Source organism: Ambystoma mexicanum, chromosome 13 (genome assembly GCF_040938575.1).
Source record: "Ambystoma mexicanum isolate Mex_15411 chromosome 13, UKY_AmexF1_1, whole genome shotgun sequence".
NCBI lineage: Eukaryota > Metazoa > Chordata > Amphibia > Caudata > Ambystomatidae > Ambystoma > Ambystoma mexicanum.
In genome coordinates, this window is record NC_090938.1 from 189,829,796 (window position 1) to 189,845,443 (window position 15,648).

Consider the following 15,648-nt stretch of genomic DNA (forward strand, 5'->3'; position numbering starts at 1 on the left):
AGTGCTCATTGTCTTGGGTGCCATTTCCGGTACTGTTGGTAGGGCATCCTTTGGCGTGTTGGGGAGGTGGCGGATGAAGTCCTGCTGTGCCTCCCCGTTCTTCCAAAGTGAGGGTTTTCTCGGTGCCCTGGGTCTGGGTCTATTGTTCAGCTCCCAAATTCGAATGTCGGGGCATTGCACCTAGTTGGGCTGCCCATGTGGACTTTTCTCTGGGCACTCCTCTGTTCCTGGGCTGTTTAAGGGTGTGGCACAGCTCCTCGGTTGTCCATGCCCTGTATTCAGGAGACTCTCTGTCCCTTGTGGTGGCTGCCTCTTCGGTCTCTGTGAGGCCATGCCTGCCTATTGGACCATTTTTGCTGTCGGCTGTTGGGGCCATGGTTCAGGGCTCTGCCGATAGCTCGGAATCTCCTGGTTTTGGCGTGCTTGCTGTTGCTTGGCCCTCTGTGCATGGGTTGGTGGTATCTGACTTGGGCTGCTCGTTTTGAGGTCCTCTACTGTTTGGTGACTGCTAGGAGGTGTGGGTTCACTGGGTGTTCCAGGCCCACACACGTGTGGGTGAGTTCGGGCAGCTTCTCTACTCTGCTTCTGGGCATTCCTTCTAGGACTGGGTCCAGGTCTTCCGGTTGCTGCTGGGGGTTCCTGCCCTCCCTTGTGCTGTTCACCCCTATAAACGGGGCTGGGGCACTGCCTGTTGAGTCCCCTGGGCATTAGTCTCTGGCTTGTTCCTACTTTGGCCCAGTTGGTCCTCCACTGCCTGGCCTCTGGGCACGGGTTGGTTCTTTGCCCTGAATTGGCCCTGGTGGTGTGGTTGCGAGCAGCCTACTTTGTGTCGGTTCCTCAGACTCTCCAGGGCCCGGGGGAGGTGGTGGGGTTCCTCCAGGGTGTTTCTGGTCCAGAGTCCCTGGGCTGGCCTGGCTCCTCCTGGTTCTCCGGGCAATGTTCTGTTTCATGGTGGGGGTGGGGCTCTGAATGGTGCATCTACGAGTTTCCATCTGGTGCAAGGGATGACTGGTTGGCGTCCCCGGTCTCAAGGACACGTGTTGGCACGGGCATTTCCTCCCTCCCCGCGGCTGTTTCCGATTCCCTGTGGGGGTTCGGCTTTTTCGGTTCTTTTGTAGCATTTGCGGCTCCAATGGTAGGCCACCTTCGCTTGTAGCGGCTTCTGTTTCCCCTATGTGGATGGCTGGCTGGTCAGTCATGTCTGCGAGGGACCCCTTCCTCTCCTTGGTTTGGTCTGCTAGTCTCTCTAGGGGGTTTTCCCGTGCTCATTGGGTGGTGCATGGGTCTGCCTCTGGCATTGTGCTGGGCTATGGCCACCTCCGGTTCTGTGTTCATTGAGACCCATTTTTTCCGCAGGTTTTTTTGACAAAAATGTTTTGCTGAATAAAAATAAATTGCATTTTTTGTTGTTGAATTTTTTTCTTTTTTTTTGGGGGGGGTCCCCCAAACCTCTATGCCCTATTATTTATTCCCTATAAACCATCCCACCCAACTCCTTATATGCCCCCCCCATATTTTTCGATGATTATTTTTCAGCAACACATTTTAGGCAACAAATGCTGCACAAAAAAAAATGGGCGCTGAATGAACGTCATACTGCTTCCTACATGGTGAGTGGTTGGGTGCAGCATCTGCCTACTCCCGGGCTAGGGAGAGTGGGGTGTCCATTTGTGGTACCAGTCGATTGGGGATGGTCCACCTTCCCCTAGCAGGGGTTTTGTCAGCTTCTCTTCATTCTTCGCGAGGGATCCTGTTGGGACAGGGGTGGCCTCTACAGGATTGCGGGGCATCCTGTGTTTGCCGGTCCTGTAGGGCCGTCTTTATTCCCTGGTCACCTTTCTCCTGGTTTGCTGGTGCTTTGCTTCTCAGGCTCTGTGGGGCTGTTGTCCATCTGGAGGGTGTTGTGTGCAGTTTTCCAGACCCTGGTGGCTTTCTTGGGTGGCTGCTCTTCTGCTTTACCTCCCCAATGATCTGACCTCTCAGGTGGCTGCCTGTGGGGTGCGTATCTGTTCTTTCTGGTAGCTGCGCTTCTCAGATGGTTGGCCTCAGTTGGGGTGTTTCGCCTCTACTGGTAGTTCCCCTTGTCTCAAGCCTGGATGCTTTGGGGCGGTGCCTTCATGGGGGTCTGTCCCGGTTCCCATTGTCTGCATGTGGCTTTTTATTGCCTCCCCATCCTTTGCTCCTGTTCCTCTCTTCTGCACCTGGTTGCAGACTTCAGGGCCCTTGGGGTTGGACGGGAGGTTGTCATCCTCCTGTGTCTTCTCTGTGGCTTCTCTGTTGGCAGGGGGTCTTGTCCCGGTGTTTGTCCTGGATGATTGCTACATGGGGCTGGCCTCCTCCTGGGACATCTACCAGGGGTGCCCCTGCGGGTGGTTTTCTGGGCTGATTTTGGACTACTGGGCCATGTTTTCGGTTCCTTTGGGTTTTCCCTGCCTGACCCCTGGGTTGGGTCCTTTTGGGTTTTGGGTGTTTACGGGCGCTGCTTGTTCGGTGGGGTGGTGTGGTGTTGCTGCACCTCTGTCTCTCTGTGTCACCTTGGGCCCTCTCTCCATGGTCTATGCTGGTTATCACTACATATTATCCCCACTAAAAATATTGGCGTATGTATGGTCGTCTGGAACGGCCATAGTCAATATTTGGGGGGGAGGGCTAATTTTGGGGGTTTTCGGGAGCTGGGGTTGCGGGGGTGTCCCCCGCTCTTTTAAAGATAATACAGGGGTTGCAGGGTGTCCCCCAAAGTTTCCATGCCTTAATATTGCGCAAAGATATGGCGATATTTTTGTATGGCGATATTTTTGCAGGGATATTAACACATGGAACCGTTTATGCTTCGGTATGCCTCAGAGGTAAGTACTGGTAGGAGTAAGAGCGACGTGGAGGTAATGCTATGATTACTTACTGATAATCTTCATTACTCCTAGTCCTACTCTTCCTCAACACAGTACTAGTGACCTTCCCCTCCCTCCCTGCAGGGAGGGTCTCATGCTCCGGCTTTGAAATGTGTAACTAGGGATGCTGAGTAAGTGCAAAGTATTACACCGCAGAAGAAAGGAAATTGAAAAGGGGTTCCTGGAATGAAGGCAGGGCCTCAGATGTAAGCACTGCGACAAGGAAGAGTAGGACTGGGAGTAATGAAGATTAGCAGTAAGTAATCATAGCAGTAACCCTCTGAACAGAATTCCAGAGGAGCTGAAAGAAAGGTAGCCTGTGCTAGCCTATGGAAGGGGCTAGGCAACCTGAACTTCTCTAGTGAAAAAAGGGCTGTGGGCAGCCTGACTACATCTAGAGAGGAAGATGTGAGAGGGGGTGAGCCCAGTTTTAAGAAGTCACGTAAGAGATTCACCCTGTTAATTTGAGTTCAAGATGCCCTAAGAGAGGGGGGGGTGTAGATACCACAAGAGAGGGGAACGAGAGTCAAGAGGCCCCTAGATGGGGGGAGAGTGATGATGCTCTAAGGGAGGGGAAGAGAGCCTAGAGATCCAAGGAGGGGGGAGAAAGACAGAAGATACCTTCAGAAAGGTGCAAGGGAGTTCATATGCCCAGAGAGGGTGAGAGAGTGACCATACAATAGAGGGAGAGAGAGAGAGAGAGAGAGAGAGAGAGAGACAGAGACAGAGACAGAGAGAGGGAGAGACAGAGAGAGGGAGAGACATAGAGAGACAGAGACACAGAGAGAGAGAGAGAGAGAGAGAGAGAGAGAGAGAGAGAGAAGAGGGTGCAGTGAGAGTGAACACACCGTGAGCAGGAATAAAAGAGAAACAAGCAAGAAAGAGAATGTGAAGTCCTAGAGTGGAAACGAAAACCCCCGGAGTATTTTGGGACTTGGGAAGTATGGAAGACTGAAATGGCCAAGTAAGACTTTCATTGGAACTATGTTTTGGAGAAAACCTGGATCAGACCTGAGTGTGTTCGTTTTTCTCTGAAAGTAGTAGGATAGTTTAGGATTTGGGCTAGTTTCATCCTGACATGAATACCTGGAGTGACCTAATGGGCTGCAGTGGAGAGAGTCCAGCCACTCAAGACGGGACTGTGAGGAGGCACTGTGAATGTTCCCTTCCATGTGAAAATGTACCAACCTAGGGCAGCTAGGGGCTCCTCTCCATACAGACCCTTGATCCAACATCTACTAGCTCAGGGTGACACAGCCAGTCCTTGAGTCACCATTTTGGTGGTCTCCAGAACAGGTGGGAGACCTCATGACAGAACTTAAAGTCTGCTAATATTTCCTATATAGAGGGTGAGCAACCTGTTCCCAAAAGGACTAAACAAGGGGAGATGGATGATCAGTGTGATAAAAATGACCCACCTCTTCTCCGCCTCTCAGACAGCTTTGGAAGATAGGCACCATGGCTGGTGGTAATCAACCCGCCATAGGGATCCTCCCACACCCATCCACAGCACAGGCTGCGCTTTCAGCAATGCACACAGACTTACCAGGCCCCACCACAATTCCGTTTTTTATTTCTGCATTTTGAATCTAGAACACTGACATCACCCATCACGTTACAGTACTGGTGTTGACTTTTTAGGCTCTAGGAAGACTTAAGATCTGCCTAAAGGGGAATCAGATCTGCCTAAAGGAATACCATCTTTAAGACAGAGATTAATATTAGCGCACAGAGCATTCAACAGCATACACAATAAGGAAATCCTTTTGTCTTCGTATTACTTCCATAGCATTACACATGTGGCCATTCCAAAAACTATAATTCTGCTTTATAGCCAAAACAATGGGCCTCATTATGAGGTCAACAGTAAATCACCGGTAGCACAGGCGGGTTGACGCTGACCCCGAAAAAAAGTTTCCGGCACCTGACTTCCCGATGCCACTGGGACAATACAAGTCCCAGCGGTGCAGGAAATCAGGCGTCGGATTTAATAAGTCCCCGTTTCTGGGGAGTCCAATAGGACTCCATTGGGATTGGGACTCAGAAGCATCGGCACTGCTTCTGTGACAACCCTGCCTACCGGGGCCATTGCACCAGACAGGGTCAGACCTGCCCTTGCGACGGCCCCTGCAGGCAGACTCATAGTGTGGCGGCCCGGAAATAGGGGTGCGGGTAAGCTTACTGGCACCCTTATTTCCGGGCCGCCACACTCGTAATTAGGCCCAATGTCTTGGAATCTATCCATTCTATGAATATAAGACACCAGCCGCAATTATCTTGCGTCTTATTGCTTAGGGAGTATGCTTTGAGTTTCTTGATTTAGAAATCTAAAGAATGTAAATAGGAAGTGTCATGTTGCATAAAATCTGTTTTCCAAATCTAAATTTTGTGTTGTTAAAACCAATTAAAATAATACATTGAAAATGTTATTTTAAAAGAGGTTGTGTTTTGGAAAATAAACACAATGGGAAAAAGAATAAGCCAATTTAAGAAAGGTTTGGGTGTTCAAAAATCTATTTTATTCACAGATAAAATTGTGGAATCGAGATGGATTAGTGTTGTCAAGCAATGGAGGGGATTGGGATACCTTGCCACATTGTAAAATGAAGAATTTTAATACATGTTTTATCATATCTTAAAATAATTTAGCAAAGAAATTGGGATAAAATAATGTATTTTCCTCCAAAATTAATGGGGTGTGTTACACCTGGTTTATACGTAGACTCAATAATTAGAGTTACTATAAAATGATGTTGCTATGGCAGTACTTTTTCACGCATAGTCATCACCTCAAAACATTGATCAGAGATCTGAACTGTACACAGGATTTACAAGCTGATACCTGAATGTTTTGCTTGTATCAGCTTGTAAATCATGTGTATAGATCAGATCTTTGCTCATCATGTTGAGGTAATGACTAGGTATATAAAAGGACTATCACAGCAACATCATTTTAAGAAAACTCTAAATCTTGAGTCTTCTCAGCTGAATTGTATTCATACTATCTACAAATGACTTAAAACTACATGAGTTATGCACGTTTCTCAGTTTTGAATTTTATTTTTTTTGCTCTCAATTTCTAAATTCCATTTGGTTGTTGACTGGCAGCAATATCCTCCCTATTAATTAGGATTTCCATTCTACTTTGCCTTTAGTACTTGGCAGTCAACACTTTTTCACACAGTGTGATCACAATAGCCTCCAATATCTCGAATGCATTGGCTTCTCCAATGACTGCATAACAAACCACTGCCACCACTGCATACAACTGGAGTCTTAAAGAAGCATCTTGAACGTCATGAAATAATAATATCATAGTGTACTACATGTGTTCCTCATACTTCTAAGCGCTATAACATTTTCTTATACAGTGGCCTAGATGTAACATTCCTCACACCTCAAGGCACAATATTGTGTTATTGCTCATTTTAAATTTAATCAATTTCTCACATCTCAGACAGATGAAGATCCCCTTTCGACTGCAAACCTGTTACTGCAGACTACACACAGATCACAGAAGCAAGTGCTTAACAGGCTACACCATCTTACCCAATTAAAAATGATTGACTGTGAAGACCTGAAATATCTGATCGAAGTAGTAGTCACTGTGACAACTGGTGTTATGATCTATGTAATGTTCAAAATGTTAAGAGTGGTGCTTTTATTTATTGAATTTCTCTGCTTAAATCACCTGCCATCAAACTGGCACATCCAAAAATGGGTGAACAAAGTACAATGACATGGTCATATGAGGAAGAGGGTGGAGATATCAGGGTGAGGTTGACAATCATCTTGTGATCTTATTGTGCATCAATGCAATTAATGATGTTGACCTTCTGCAACCATCTCAGTTTCCAGAAGAGAAACACTGGTTCTTGGACAGAATGGTCCATGATTAACTTCAGGAAAATGGAATGCTCTGAATGCCCTCTTTTGTCCTTACAAATGCAGTAGTAATGTCATGACAAGTCATGTTTACTTTTTCCATTCAAATTCCTTATTTGTGATTTGTCCTTTTTTTTCAGGACAATGGCGTTAAAACCAGGATTTTCTGAGAGGTCTCCCTCAGAAATAGAAGGGTTCTTTACCATTGTGTACCATTATAAGCCAAAACCCAGAGCAACTCTGGCTGAACATGAGCTTACCTTTATGGTAACGTTGCCTTTGGTGATTTTCCTCATGTTGAATCCGACTGTTGGGATCATGTCTTCATTGAACTGGCCCGACTGGAAGAAACAAGGACATGAAATGATCAGACAATATACAGATATGCAAAAGATTATCTTAGAAATGCATTTACTTAAGTGACTTTTCTTGATGACAGTTTAATATCCATTAACATGTACGACCCTTCCTTTGTCTCTAACATCCTTTTAATTGGTTTATTTATTATGCACTTGTAAGACACTTATACATCAAGCAAATTGTGTTTCAAAGTGGCCACTGGGCAGCAGGGAAGGAAAATGGGAGTGAAAGGCAAATATAAGAATGACAGAGCAAGGCGGTCCTACTAGATCTTGTGAGCATCCAGACTGTGCAAGTGCAGAGAGAGAGAGAGGGTGGGTAAGTGCTAGGAGTAACAAGGAGTGAAGTGCTAGGGAGTATGTTGTAATCTGTTAAGTGACTGGCAGATGTCATTTGGTGAGTGGTTGACTGCCAATAGATAAGTGCAAGCCTGTGACAGCACAGACCAGTGTGTGCCTAAGGCAAGTGCTGGGAGTGGGCGGAGGCTGGATGCGATTTGGCGTGTGAGGCCAGGACTCAGGTGGACACATAATGGCCATGGTCACCAATCTAAGTGTCTGTGGGATTTAGCAAAGGAGGCAGGGGGGAAAGAGGAGGTGAAAAGGAAAGTCTTGAGGAGCTTCTGGAAGTTGAGGCGATCTGGCTCAAGACGAATGGGAAGGGGAGGCTGTTCCATAAGAGGGAGTGCCTTGAGTGCCAAGAATCGAGTCAGTGATCGCAAAAATGGTTGAGCAGGATTTATCCATGTTCACAGTGATATGTCAATCAATGCAAACGTGGGCAGCATGTGCGATGCAGCAATGCTAGGACGGTGAGCATTATAGGCAGTAGAAATGCCAAAAAAGAGAGGACCCAACAGTCTTTACCTCATTAAAGTGGATGAAGTGAAGAGATAGAGTTTGTGATGGATGTTGCTGTTTAAGACTTCACATAAGTGCCATACAAGGCCTTTTTACACATTAAAACCATGTAAAAATGACATCTTTTATTTTCCCATGTGTATTATGTACTAGCCAGTTGAGAGCAGGGGGAATGTGCAGAAGCCAGAGCACATCCTTTGATTCCTATCTGCATGGATGAAATTGCAATGCATGGAGCAGCATCCGAAAACAGACATTTATTCATTGCTGTTTCTGAAAGGATCAGTGCACACAGCTCACACAGTGAGATAAGGAAGGGTTTGTTTCTGTTCACATTCTGTTGTGTTTTGTGTCTTTAGATGCTGAAGGAGACAACCATTATGGATGCATTATCAGTTATAAGATGGAAAACAGTTTCAATTGGGAAGTATCCCTTGTAACAAGCAAATTGTGATTTTTCACTGAATGTATGCTTGCACCACAAACAAAAAAGTGTTATAGATTTCCTGTGTTTCTTGCATGTATCATCAAGATGCATCATTGTGGTTTGTTCATACATAATGTAATACATTGTTTGAAGCCATACATCTCTGCTACACAACTCTTTTGTTTCTTATGTGTCCTATTCATTTTCAAGTTTAGTCATGTTCTGGTTGCCTCTCGCATACTTTTGACTCTATTGCAGATGCAAATTATTGTTACTCTTACAATTTAATTTATAGTCATATTATGAAAGCAGTATGTAAAATAAACCCACTTCAAAACCTTATCTGGGGCAAAGAAGAGTATACTTTGTCTTGTTTAAGCATCCACTCAACCATAACTTGGAGTCAATATGATAAACGGTACTATAATGGTATCTATTCTATGCACGCAGGGGAAGATCAGTGTGTTAATGCTCATCTTTTCCTTTAGTGAGAGAGTGCGTGTGCTAGCAACCCCTGTGCTTTATCTGTTAAATGGAAGGAAGCTTGCTTTTCTGTCACGTTGTGAAATGCTGCCACATGATAATGATTTCCATACAACTTTCTGCACGCGTCGTCTGGATGTCACATACTTTTTACTCTCTAGCAAAGGAGGAAACAAATGTTTACTCCCTTGAAATCACATTTACTCCCACATTTTAAAAATAGGGAGTACAAATATTCAAAATCTTATCTGGAGCACTCACTGTTGGTGTGCATGACTGTCCCAACTTGGCAAAAAAGGCCAGACAGGGAAAAACACACAATAAATACTGTGTTGTGGATTTATGTACACATATGACTAAAGCACATGGGATAATAATACATCAAGAAGAACAATATAAATGATGATATCTGTATATATGGCATCTTTACTATATATCAAATGCCTTCTAAATGAATCACATTCAAGAGACAAACGTAAAACACTTCATACTAACCTGATGGCAATAAACACAGTACAATTCACTTAACAACAATGGCAAATAAACAAATAAAATAATTGCACAAAAATAATCTTGAAAATAATCTGACATCCAATTAATAGAAAAACAAAACAATTTTTCAGTGTATAATACTATATTTCATCAGAGCTTGAGGGCAAGTTCAAAGACTGACAACTAGGTTTCCTCATTTGATGTGTCAACCTGCTAGCTTGAGGGTGGCACACGTATCAGAAGAAAGGAGGTTGGGTTACCACTGGAATTACCATCAGGGGATATTAAAAGGTGTGAAACGCCTGCTTATAAATTACAGATCTAGAGAAGCGTAAAGGCTGACTAAATACTGTAGAGACACATACCAAAATTATACTTTGAAATTGCTACAGTGAAACATTTAACAATGGAAGCAAGAGCGCAGAGAAAGCAAGAGTGACACTGAGGAGCGTCTCTGGTCTGGGCTCTCAAGGTAACTATGGAAATAGGCAGAAAGAATGACTTTAGGCCGTACTATATATTTCAATTTTTATCTCAAGGAGAATGGAGAAGAGGCATCTGCTAATAATGAAAATGCCCCTTTATTGATACTCATGCACTCTCATATTGCAAACACATGACCTGCAATTGATTTTATTTATTACTTTAATTTGGGGTTTGACTGAGTGCAAACCTAGCTTTGGAAGCCAATGGAGTGCTGTAAAACAGCATGGATTGCAAGCATATAGACGACAACTACAAAATCACACTGCATCCCTGACAACATCAAGTGGTCACAAGCAAACAGGAAAAACAAAAGAGGAGGAGGACTGGCGGTAGCATACAAGGAACACCTGAAAAAAATCAAAACGGATGAACCACTAAACATCAAAAACTGTGATTCCTTAATCCTTCACCTAACAGAAAACCCCAAAACAAACCTCATTTTTGTTCTGGTATACAGACCACCAACATACAATGCAACCTTTGTCAATGCTTTCATTGACTCCATCACCAACCTAGCCATCGAACAGCAACACCTGATAATCCTGGGTAACTTTAACATCTGGTTTGATGAAGAAACAGTAACTCACAAAAATCACTAGTCAAATAACTGAAGACAATGAAACAACATTAGTCAGTCATAGGAGCAACCCAAACAGCGGGACATACGCTAGATGCAATCTTCACCGACAAAAACCTCAACACCACAACGCCACTACAGATCCTCTGGAGCGACCACCTCATCATCCCCATCGTAATTACGCTGCCCAAAATGACAGACAAACAACCTGATGAACTGCTGACTACCATGAAAAGAAACTGAAGGGCCATCAAAGCCAGCAATTTAGCAGAAGAAGTAGAAATCAACAAACCACCAACAATGACCCTGGACAAAGCTGACTCGACAGAAAAACAGAACTACTTCATAAATGGATCACCGGAACAATCGACGAGATCTCCAAGGAAAAACCTTTCACCCCATTGCGCAATAGAGCGACAGCAAAATGTTTTACCCCATTACTCAGCACCATGAAAAGAGAGCACAGGAAGCTAGAATGGAGGGAAAAAAACAATTGGGCGAAGAAATTAAAACTCCAATGACAAATCAACTAATTCAAAAAGGAAATCCAGAAGGCCAAAAAGAAACACTACTATAACAGAATCACCAAAGCCACCAACACCCAAAAATGAACTGTTTAAAATCATAAACAAAATGAGAAACCCCACTGGCCACAGAAACGCACCGATACCTTCCCTGAAACTATGCAATGATGTTGCAGACCATTTAAAAAAAAAATCAGCACCATCCAACAGATCATACAAAGCAGACCAAGCAACTGCAACATGCAACCCACCCAGCCACCCAAGGATCACCAGAACAAACTCCGAAGCTTCCCCAAATATCAGCGGAGACATTTGTCAAACTGGTAAGCAATAGCAACAAAGCAGGCTCCCCCATGGATCCATGCCCCCCAGACATACACACGTCAATCCTCACACAAGGAACACCCATGGAATACTACAGAAACCTTTTCAACCAATCACTTTCAACAGGGAATGTACTGCGATCATTCAAATTGGTATACATCAAAAACGCTCCTCAAGGACACAGCAGGAAACGTGGAGGACCTCTCCAACTACAGACCCATCTCCAACATCCCATACCCAGCAAAAATACTTGAAACATACGTCTATAGAATAACACAAGAACTCATAGAAGAACATCAACTGCTGGACCAAGCATAAAATAGCCTTTAGACCGATGAGAACAACAGAAATGGTGCTGCTTTCTATCTGGGACGATCTAACAGCTAATGCAGACGCAGACAAAAGCACAGCTCTAATACTTCTGATCTCTCTGGAGCATCTGACACAGTCAACCATGAAATCCTCATTGGGAGATTTGAAGAAATAGGAATCACCAACCTAGCCCTACTATGGATTAAATCCTTCTTAATCAACGGAGCAGAAACCATATGGATCAAACCTTTCAAATCTACTACAAGGGAATCAACTGCTCTTCAACATGTACCTTGTGCCACTTATCAAGCTCATTAAAAAACACGGCCTCACTTTCTACAACTAGGCTGATGACACTCATATTGTCTACAAAATACAAGATGCACAGGAAGGAAAAACAAGCCAGGACGACTGCTTACAAGAACTCTAGAGCTGGATGAACACTAACAGACTAATGTGCATCAGCTATGGGGTTGATCAGCTTCCTTCCAAAAGCAAGGAAATTAAACATGATTTCCTTGAACATCTGTAGACCAGGTACAGTCCATATATGGGCCCAAAGATGAGATTTGATTACTATCAAATACTTGATGGGACATAAGTCATATTCAAGATGCAATATAGCCTTTGGTGCACTTTTTGGTTGCATAAATAAGGATTTGAGGAATTTGTTTTCAACCACTCCTACTGCTGCTGTTTTAGCAAATCCCCAGATCGCTGCACCGTACACTGCTGCTGGGGTAGCCTCTAAGTAGTTCAAGGTCAGGGGTCAAAGCACCCCTCCCATGTGATTGATAGAATTTCCTAATACACCCACTGAATTTGCTCAAGGTCGTGACAGCTTGTGATACTTGTTCACACAAAGAGCCGTTCTCAGCAAAGCACAAGCCCAAATAGTTATAGGTGGTCACCTGCTCCAATATTACCCCTTCTATCTCTATATTGGCATTTACATGTCTAGCGGTTCTGCATCTGAAAACAAGGGTTTTAGTTTTGCTTTTGTTGATTTCCAGATGAAGATCACCACATTTCTTCGAAAAAACAGCCATAGTGTGCCTTATGCCCATTGAAGTAGTTGATAACATTACTGCATCGTCTGCGAAGAACAGGGTCGGGAAGCGTTAGCTGCCTATCCTGGGGAGGGGGGCGCCATCTCCTATTTTAGGCTGATGATGTACATGCAATTGAGGAGTGGAGCCAGCAGGCATCCCTGCCTATCCCCACGTTGCACCTCAAACTTCTCTGTTTTCTCCACTCATCCCCCAGCACACAGATGCAATGTTATGGGAACGTAGGGCTTGTATAATGGACAGTAGGCCTGCAGGAATGCTATAACCATTCAAGGCCTGCCACAGCTGGTTTATAGGCACAGTCAAATGCTGTTTTTAGATCAGCAAACACAGCATACCGTTTGTTGTTATTCAGGCGTGTATATATTTTAACCATGAGATCAAGCCATGGCACTGCTCAAGGGTACCTATTCCCTACTGGAATCCCACTTGCAAGGGGCTTATTTTTTCTCTTGACTCAGCCCATTCTTGAATGTGGCCCAGAATAACCTTTGCATCTAATTTCCCTGCCCCATCTAACAAGAAGATGAGGCAGTCATTTTCTGAGGAATCTTTTTTTTTTAGCCCTTCTTAAATATAGGGATGATTACAGCCTCCCAGAAAGCGGCAGGAACGGTTCCCAACTTAATAATAGCATTGAAGACTCAAGTCAGAACCGAGGCCTTTGTTGCCAGTTAGTTTTTAAAGAGGTCTACGGGTATACAGTCAGGGCCAGTTGCTTTCCTGCTCCCAAGGGCGTTAATAGCCTTCTCAACCTCCTCCACACGCACTGCAAGGACTTTGGCATACCCAAGTGGGTCCCCCTTTTGTGCACCCGACTTCAGCGAGTTACTGAAGACCCCCGAGTTTTTGTATAGGGTCTGGAAATGGGCCAGCCAAGTGTTTGGTGCAATACTACATTGCAGATCGTGAGAGCGAACTGGGGCCATGCCCGATGCAAGCTTCCAAAAGGTGCGCATGTCATTGGAGATGCGCGTCCCCTGCATGGTTTCCCATCTTTCCTGGTGGAAAAGCTTTTTCTTGTTCCCAATGGTAGTTTTATAGGTAGATCTAAGCAGCCTCAAGTTTCTTATATCTATTGGTCCCTCTTTAAGTCATATCAAGATGTTCTCCTTACATAATCAACACTCGTCATGCCAGCACTGGCTGGTTTGTAAATATTTCTTCACCTTGGTACCTGGTTTGGTAAAAAGGAGTGTAGGGCTGCAACCATCTCTACATAGTCATCCAATACTTCTTGCATTCCCCTTGTCAGATCATAGACGGCTGCAATATACCAATAATTGTAGAATAAATGCCTGGTAACCGATCTCTGTTCATCACCTCTGCCCACTTGACCACCGTTCTCGAGTGACCACCAATGTCTATAGAGGTTGCTCTATGAGATACATATGTCTTGATCGTCATACATATCATCAAACAAGTCTAAGGGGCTCGTGCTGGAGATTTAAATCACTGACTGCCAGAGTAACTATCGTGTAGCCATCTGTTTGCTACATTTATGCAATTAGCTTGTTCATCGTTATCAGACTATGTAGTGGGGAGACCCCCATGGTTCGATTATAGATGTTAAACAGATGCACTCTGATTCCTTTGTTCATAGTAAAGATGATGAATTGTAACTCAGGCGAGTCAGTAGGTACTACCCAATTAAGCGATGAACCGACTCAGTTCAACATTCCCCCACTTGGGTGGCTTCTTGCACCCATGGCTGGGGGGGAGATTTAGGCAGAGTACCCTTGTAGCTTGATGGACTCAAGACGTCCACGTCTCCTGCAAGCAAATTAGGTCAAATACCAGAATTAAGCCTCTCCAGCCCAAGTTTACCACGTGTTTGATCACTCCCGCCATGTACCATGAAAGAACTTTAATGTCCTTAGGTGCTGGTGCTTCTGGTACGTTCTGTGGAGGTCCAAGTCAATCCACTTCTTCTAGACCACAATGTGCTTGTGCTTGGCTGGGTGGTGCTCTGTGCTGCCCCAAGGCGCTTCCGCTATGAATACTATTAGGGATAGTTGATCGTATTACGATGTTAAAGCCATTGGGTGGATACGTGCGTGATTCAATAGACAAGAGCCCATCAGCCAAAAATGTGCTCCTCAAGATTAGCTAGATGTAATCTGTGTTACCCAGTGGCATCTACACTCTGGTACATGAAATAATGTCTTCTCTGACCAATGAAACACAGCCACTGGTGCTTCTAATCCAGTGTATTGCGACCGTATTGTTGTTTTCGAATTGACCCCTAGTTAGTTTTGCGGCAGTATACATGAATACCCTACCGTCATTATTCGTGTATGTGCCCTTATCCAGAGTGTGCTTATGCACTGACCTTGCCTCAGTTCTCTCAAATCCCACATGCAGGATGTTATGTAATGTTTTGGGCTGTGGGGGCCTGCTGTTTGGATTTGCTTGTGCAAATGTATCTATTACTGCAGTGATTGCCCTTTTCTTCAGGGTCATTTTGGCAGCTTGCTCCTATATTTGTGGGCAACAAGGCACTGTAGTCATGGCACATTTTCCCCAGCATTAGTTGTACGATCTGACAGGGCAGATTTCAGAGAAACAGATTATCCTAGGGTCATACTTGGATGTGAACTGCAATCTTGTAGGCCTGGGATGGCCAGACCCAGCCTCCTTTTGTAGATGAGGACTGTGGCGGATTTGTTCCCTTCGGCAATGATTCTGGATCGGGTATTCACTGCACAGTAGCACATCTGGCAGAGTGTGCGCATGGCATACTTATTAGCAAAGGTGTGTTCTGGGTCAAAAACAGGGTTTATCAAAATTTCAATTTTGCCAGCCATAGCTTTAACTAGAGTCTTAATTTCCCCCAAATCTAGCATTATCAATGATTGTCTCATGCCTTCAGAGCAGTTCCCTGCTCACTCACTGGGGGTAGCGCCACTAGCCATATTTTTATCTTTCTCAGATTCGTGGGCCTCCATATAGACGTCCAC

At 44.6% G+C, this 15,648-nt stretch overlaps 1 protein-coding gene across 1 annotated transcript in view; it reads right to left on the bottom strand.

Annotated features, from left to right (window-relative positions):
* Nucleotides 1-15,648, bottom strand: part of ARL8A (ARF like GTPase 8A) — a 238,614-nt gene that overhangs the window by 107,279 nt on the left and 115,687 nt on the right. The window contains exon 2 of the mRNA XM_069633588.1: nt 7,034-7,114. Coding sequence (XP_069489689.1) covers nt 7,034-7,114 — 81 coding nt within the window. The remainder of the gene's footprint in view (nt 1-7,033; nt 7,115-15,648) is intronic.